Source organism: Diadema antillarum, unplaced genomic scaffold, assembly GCF_040938485.1.
Source record: "Diadema antillarum isolate AM-2024a unplaced genomic scaffold, OU_Dant_1.0 scf00000044, whole genome shotgun sequence".
In the NCBI taxonomy this organism is placed as follows: Eukaryota; Metazoa; Echinodermata; class Echinoidea; order Diadematoida; family Diadematidae; genus Diadema; species Diadema antillarum.
Window position 1 is genome coordinate 1,688,951 of NW_027270933.1, and position 8,117 is coordinate 1,697,067.

Genomic DNA, 8,117 nt, shown 5'->3' on the forward strand with positions numbered 1-8,117 from the left:
ATATGCAACAAATGACCAAAAAAATCAGTCTATATCTGATCATCGGGGATACATGTATGTTCTGCGGAGACTGCGTCTGGGTTCGTGGATTGTCTCCGGAGGAGAACGATAGCGTCAAAAAAAAAAATAATAAAAGAAAAAAAAATCTCCGCACAGACAAATATTTCTGTCTAATGCAACAGTAGGTTGTCTTCTCTAGTGTAGGAACGTGGATTGTAACTACCTACATTGTAACCTACCTTCGGCAAGTACTGTGAAGTAGACTCTGAGTATGAGTGAAAGGAGGAACTTCCGGTCCTACTACTATGAGAAGATGGGCTTCAGAGGTGTGGAGGAAAAGAAATCACTTGAAATTCTCCTCAAAGAGGACCCAGTTGGTGAGATATTTGATTTAAATCCTTCACCTTAGTGTTTATATAATATAGGTAGAATTTAGTACAGATTGATACTGATCCGATATCTGAGAATAGCAGGAAATTTTCCAACAGGGCAACAAAGATGAAATTTGTACCCTAAATTTTCATAACTTGTTTACAGTACACTGTATGATATAAATTATAAATGTCAAAGCATGCTTTTTTTTGAAAGTGTAATATTGAGATGCACTTTTTTGGAGGCACTTTTTCATTGCAAATGTAATATAAACAAGCATTGATCATATCTAAATATTTTTGCGAGACAGGTGCTTAGTGCTCTGCTACATGTAGATATGACGCAGACTATGAGGCTATGCAGTCAATTGCATTGTTGAGTTATATTTTTGCAGATGTGAGCACATTTTAATCCTTGTTTTCTTTCACTTCCTTGTTTTTGTTGGTTTACCTAAGTAAGTCCACATATAATACATGACTTTGAATGATACTCCCCACCTCAAATCACGAGAATACAGAGACTCCAACTCTCCCGTTTTCGACGGGAGATCTCCCGCCGAAAACCCATTTTTGCAAAATCTCCCGTTCTCCCGCTTGAGATTTTATTTCTTTCGCCCTGGCTCTGTGTCTCCCGTTGGAAAGGATTTCTTACTTATTGCTATTGTATGGTGAAAAAATAAGCCTTAGATAGCACCAGAGAGCATCTAGAACCCTAGGAACTTCGCGCTTCGCACACATCAATTTGTAGTATCCCGTTTGCTAGGGGTTTCAGGCAGGAGAATCTCCAGATCAGAAGGTACTTTGGGTTGGAGTCTCTGAGAATAGGGCAAAGTATATGAATTCATGCTGAGCAAATTTTCAATTACAGAATATTTGTTGTTGTTGTTGTTGTTGTTGTTTACAATGTGTATGATACTGTATGACTTATCTCCCTAGATATTGCCAAGCTGAGTACATTCTGCACCAGGTTCCCAGTCCCTGCCATGTTCAGACCTCTCGTGTGGAAGCTAGTCTTGGGTAAAGACTGCCCTTGTTTTTATTTTATGTGAGAATATGATGCATGTATTTCCAGACTGTGTTTTTGTCTTTTACAATTTTTTCCCCCCATCTACCAAATTTTTGTTGTGATTATAGGAATGAAGAAATGTTCTGTCACTTTGGCTCTATTGGATCATAGATTTAACCTCTTTAAAAAAGTCTGTAACCTCCTCATTTGTGAAAATATCTGTACTTGAAAATAAAAGTTTTTGCATCATATTATTGCAAGGTCAAACTAGTTTTCTACATTATTATTTTTAAAGATTGTCATTTCACCTACAGTATGATATTGATTTCCTTCTTTCAGGCATCCTCCCACCCCACCCCAGTATCCACCAGTTTGTTCTGCAGCAGCGAATGGAGCAGTTCAACGACCTCAAGCACGGGTTAGAGGTCATGTCAGCCATCGGTCCGGACACGCCCCCCAGTCTCTGCTTCCTCAAGATGTATTTGCTGGACGAGGGGAGACTGCCACTGGAAGAGGAGAAACTGGTGAGTTGGCAAACATTCTGGGGAAACATCTGTTGGCAGAGCTGCCGAATCACCCTAATTCTGGAGGGGTGCACATCACAAGACCAGCACCCAGGAATCAAACAGCCAATGAGTCATGCAGCCCACAAGTCATAGAGCCAATGAGTCGTGCAGCCCATGAGTTGTTCAGCTCATAAGTCATACAGCCCATGAGTTCAACACTTAAGCAAACAAAACCCAAGAGACATGACACGTTCAGCCCCGTGCTATAATGTCGAACTTGTGGGCTGTCTTTATGTAGTGTTGAAGTCATGGGCCTTATTTGCCTAGTGTCGAACTCATGGGCTGTATGACTCATGGACCTTTTTTCAATGTCGATCTCGTAGGATGACCCCTTTTGGAGGAGGCCCTCTCTCTCCTCTCAAACAAAAAAGTGGTATCTCTTCACAAACTATCACAGCAGCGGGAAGTCCTCTCTGATGAAAAAATCGCTACTGAGATTCATGTAACATAAAAGAGTCTACCTGGTTGCTTATTAGAGTCTGCATGAATTTGATACATGTGAAATATTCTCAGCCCTGCTCTCCTTATCTGGGCAAGAGGGTTTGAATGCCCTCCTGACACAGTGAATTTATTCTCAACTATCGAGATGCATACGTATAACATGCAGGCATCTTTCTGATTGCTCTGCTGAACCTTCCTGATTCGGAAGTGACGTTTGAATTGCTTTGGCAGCCCTGATTTAGCTTGCGAGCACAAACCCTTGGCGGTTGTAAAAGAGAGTCTGCGCCATAGCGTCTCTTTCAGGGTCTGTGCACATATAATATCTCCACAGTAGGCCTAACTGCTCCCTAGCAGCCACAATACATGACTTATTGGACACTGTCAGTGGTGCATGTAGTCTTTTTGGCGCAGACTCCTTTTGGAAATGAGGCAGGAAGTGTTGTGCTTGACACCAAATAACAGAGTTACAAGCAAATGTTTTGAGTTCAATTTGGCAATGGTACATGGTAGCTGGGTTTTGTCAGAAAAAGGCTAGCTCTCAAAGAGCCCAAGCATATTTCACTGACGCATTGAACATCTCTCCTTGTACTGTCCAAAACAATTAAAGTTAAGATAATGATTTTATCAATCTGAGTAGAATTTTTTCATTGATAGTTAAAATATGTGACCGTGCATCACAAAACAAACAAAAAGTCGCACCCCTTGATTTCACGTGAGGACTAAAGAAAGGTGAAATGGGTCAACCAAGTCAATTTTGAGTTTGCATATTTTCTGAAAGAACTATTTTCATTTCTTGAAAATCCTTTGCACACTCTTTCAAGTCTAATAACTTTTGAAAGGATGATGCTACTGCTTTGAAAGTTGGCATCTGTCATGGGCAGAATGAATTTATAGGGCATGCTCAATTTCAGCTTAATTTGATAATCCCTTCATTGTTGTTGCTACAGTGGTTTACATCATGTTTTTTTTTGTCCCATTCATGGCACAGGTAGCACGGCTTAGTAAAGATTAAGCACTTGAATAGACGCTGTACTTCAGAGCCTCTTTTCTCAGTTCAAACTTTTCCGAAGTGTGGGCTCTCTTTCCAATATTTGGATAGGTTAGGAGAGTCCATTTGAATTAAGTTATACATCATATTAAAGCTTAGAGTTGTTTACTCTTTCAGAATCTGCCCTTAGCTAAAAATCCATGTCTGGCGACTTTTTGTTAGTTTTGTGGTGCAGGGTCACGTATATGACTGTTGGACTGTAAGGTGATGACAAAGTGCTAAAATTTGTGAAGATCATACGGCTTATGATGGAAATAACAATGATGATGCTAGTGTTGGTACAATTTGCTTTCACCTGTCCTGAACTCCAAAATCCTCCCCTTGCCCCCAATAAAATAGCCAGAAACGGAGGAGGAGGAGCTGTTCATGAGCATCGCCAAGGTTGTCATGGAGATGAGTGAGGACGATGAGATGGATGCCTTCTGGACCGCCGTCTCCATCTTCCGCCACCTGCAGGGCATTCAGGAGCAGATCCGCAGCATGGTGAGGATGAAGGAGAAATCCTCCCCCCCCCCCCCCCCCCCCCCCCATGGGACCTTTGAGACCCTAAAGGCCCGTTTACACCGTGTACGGTAAGGGCAACGGGTCGGAGTTTTTGCTATGGTGCGCCAAAAGGAACCATGTCTAGTTCTGTTACAATATCACTTCCCTACTAATAATTTTGTTACAAAATTAATCTATCTTCTACTGTTGATTTTGTTGCTCTTGATTTTGACATAAGAATAAAATTTTGGGTGATTTTGTTACGAATTACTGATTCTTTTTCTAACAGAACCAGACATGGTTCCTTTTGGTGCACCATAGCAAAAACCCAGACCGTTATCTATACCGTACTCGGTATAAACATTCCCTTGTACTACTTTCTATGCTTTGTGTGCAGATTGGAGTAGAAAACCCGAGAGCGTTGTACACACTGTCAAAAACAATTCAGTGTATTATAGTGCAAATAATAGCTGTGTATAAAAGCAGTTTCTTGCTCTGTCCGTCTTTTCTTGTGAAAGGAAAGGAAAGGGGAAATGTACGCACAATTTTGGATGGGGACGGACAAATTGGTTCTGCATTAGATGAATGTGAACCAGGCAAACAAATCATGTTTCCACACTTGGCTTCCCATACACATGTGCAAGGGTGGATGTGGGTGGATCAAGGGCTGAAGGGTTAATACAGAGTTATTCAAAGGGGGAGGTAGTCCACTAAATATCAAAGGTTAATGAACCTCAGCTCAATTTGTTGTTGTTGTTGTTGTCATTTTTCACTTCTCTGTTTCTGAATATTGTAAAAACCAAAGAAGACGAAACAAAAATCATCTTTGTCTGTTTCCAGAAGAGATGATTTTTCTTATGTAGCAAAAACATAATAAAACAAAACAAAACAAAATAAAAGTAGAAAAGCACTGTGAGAGCGCAGACCTCCGCCAAGCAGCTACTTTCCACCGAGGAGATTTTTCTCCTCTCCACCCCTGGGGAAAAACTCTCTGGGCTCTTCCATAGAGATCAGCAATTTCCACTCATAGGTATACATGCTGAAAAATCGCCCGATTTCCTAATATAGAAGCCTTTCATGCCGTCAATCCCTCGTTTGAGGCGAGTCCCCAACTGGGGTTCTCCAAAGTGGGGTGCGTATATTTGTCGTTTGGGAGTTGGGAGTCGAAGTACTTGTCCATTGCAAATAAACTTTCTGCTCAGACGTGACAAACCTGGAGGCCAAGCCAGGGTTTGATGACTCCAGCAGCTGTCGTATTACGTAAGAGCATGATAAGGATATCTGCCTGTGGCAGACCATTCAAAGTGAACTCAATTTTCTCTATCCTTCTGAAAGTTTTCAATTTTATATTCTATTGAGAAATTCTATGGTCATCCATTTTACATTTCGAACGAAAAAAATTGACCCGTAAATAACGAAAATACAGGAATAAGAAGGAGAGCATTACCAGTTTGCCGGTGCTGACAATGTGCTATTTGGCAGTGAGTTACAACGGGGAGGTGAGACTACCTCCCTGGTTACAATCAGCCTGCTGACTGGATCATTGAGAAAGCAGCTGTCGTATTACGTAAGAGCATGATAAGGATATCTGCCTGTGGCAGACCATTCAAAGTGAACTCAATTTTCTCTATCCTTTCTAAAGTTTTCAATTTTATATTCTATTGAGAAATTCTATGGTCATCCATTTTACATTTCGAACGAAAAAAATTGACCCGTAAATAACGAAAATACATGAATAAGAAGGAGAGCATTGCCAGTTTGCCGGTGCTGACAATGTGCTATTTGGCAGTGAGTTACAACGGGGAGGTGAGACTACCTCCCTGGTTACAATCAGCCTGCTGAGAAAGAGAGAGAGAGAGGGAGAGAGAGAGAGAGAGAGAGAGAGAGGGGGGGGGGGGGGGGGAGATGGGGGAGGGAGAAGGGGAGAGACAAAATGGAATGACAATAGTTCCAGTCACTGCAGTACAGGCATGCTCTGTCTGCATACGCTGAATGTCTACACTCACACACACACACACGTACACACACACACAGGCACCATGGAGCTACATAGCCCATGCCAAAACCAAAACAATCTCCTCCTCTCGCGGTGCCCCCCCCCCCCCCCCCCCCCCCCCTCCTGTGGTGCTGTGGCGATGACTGATGCTTAGATTAGGCCAGGGTCAAGAAACAGGTGTTTTATATCTTTGACTTTAAGTCATTGATTGCCAAGATATGCACTGGCATTATTTACGGGGGTGTAGCCTCTTCAAACGAGAGATTTGCGTCATGTGTTACGTCGCAAACCCTCAGCTGCACGGCACGCCTCGCCCTAGCAGAAAGTGGAGCACGCACTTTAGTGCGCATTTGAAAACCTCAAAAATGCGCAGCTTAAACTCCCAAGTTCATTGACCCTACCTGTCAAAATATAAAAAATCCTTCATAAATTCCCCCAAATTCTCGGATCACTACCAACATTTAATAATTTGTTACTTGTGTCATTCTCAACCTTTCCTGTAAGTTTCATCCAGATCTGTTAACTACTTTTCAAGTTATTTTGCACAGGGACAAACAAACAAACAAACAAACAAACCAACGGTAACGAAGACATAACCACCCCCTTGGCAGAGGTAAAAAAAACCAAAAAAAAAAACCAAAAAAAAAAAAAATACCCTGCTGAAAACTGCTCATGCAATTGTGGCTAGCCAATTTAGTTAAACGGAGTAGAAAATGGAGCCTGAGCATTCAATCCTAGTGGAATCTTCATCAGAGGCAAAATGACAGACATGTAGGAAAATCAATCACATAATAAGGACTACACACAACAAGCTGCCTGGGAAGGGCTAGGTACAAAGAAAACAAAACGGATGAGTAGAACTCAAAAGGCAGGGACTGAGCCCAACAGGTTAGGGAAGAGGATTAAAGCACGGGGATGAACAGACAAAAGACAGAGGTGGGCCAGTGATGATCTCAAGGATCATAGGGGGGTAACCTGTGAAGGATAATGATGAATAGGGAGGCAACATCAAGCAAGATAAGGAACAACAGAAGGATAAATGATAGGAAGAGAGTAAAATAGAGGTACCAACAGCACGAATGAAAGGGGGGGGGGGGGGCTGAACAAGCAGCAAGCCTCTATTAGCTGGTGTGCAAAAACTACAAAGATGTGACAGCAAAATGAAAGTTAGAGTCGACTAAAAAATGCAAAGTATAAAACATTCTCTGATGTGCATCATTAGGATAGTCTGGTCATGATTTGTTTGTGGGAATACATGTGTACATGTGCAATCTATCATGTTTAACATTCATGAGGTCTGCCTTTCAAATCACTTTCTCGTCAAAAAAAAAGAAGCATCTGCAAACTCTTTAACCCTAAAAGGCCACACGATTATTTTTGACTGCGCTGCTCACTGACTCTTTACTTTCAAGTCTTGCACATCTTATGACACCATTTTCGCAATAATCGGACATACCGTTACAACGCTGCACAACCTTTTATACATGCTTGTCAGACCGAAAATGGCTCAAAAACGTGATTTTGTGTACAAAGTCTATAGATGCAAATATAGTTTTCTCACCTTATTCAAAAAGATATGATTATTTTCACTTTTAATGGCTGAAATCAATTAAGTTTAGTATAATTATAAATTTTGTGGAAAAAAATGGAAAAAAAAAACAAAAGGTCAAAAAACAAAGAAATACATAAGAAATTCATAAGACAATAGAATACATAAGAAATTAACTTTGATACCAGATTTTGCTTTTTTTCAAGTACATTGTTAGGAATGCTACAAGGAATAATGTCACCAAAAATTAGGATGCCATTAGCTTTATTTTCTGAATTAGAGCAAAATTATTGATATCACGCATATAATTAATATAAAATATATAAATGGAAAATTCAATTTTTTCTTTTATAGTTTGGTAGATTACGCGACAAGTAATATATGTGCCAAATTTTAGGATGATTGCGCCATCGACGGCCAAGATCTTGGGGGGGGGGGGTGAATAAACCCTTCCCCGGCCACACCAAAAAGCCCTGCCTGGTTAGGGTTAAGCTAATCATTGTTTATGTCTTTGCTTGAGTCAATGCAAAGTTCACACCATTGATCCATTATTCTTTTTGAAAACCCTAAAAACTCTTGATTTACACTGTCGTTGTCTGAAAACTTCGTCTTCTGCCAGCCAAGCACATTCAAGGCCAGCCTCAAGAAAGCCGACCC

The 8,117-nt window shown here is 41.0% G+C and overlaps 1 protein-coding gene across 1 annotated transcript; it reads left to right on the plus strand.

The window, feature by feature from the left end:
- Positions 1-271: 271 nt before the first annotated feature.
- Positions 272-8,109, plus strand: LOC139713736 (TBC1 domain family member 7-like; the record flags this gene model as incomplete). The annotated part of the gene is made up of 5 exons (XM_071625444.1): positions 272-377; positions 1,308-1,388; positions 1,717-1,901; positions 3,772-3,915; positions 8,080-8,109. Coding segments are annotated over exons 1-5 (546 nt in total), but the record flags the coding sequence as incomplete, so codon positions are not given.
- Between the last annotated feature and the right edge of the window lie 8 nt (positions 8,110-8,117).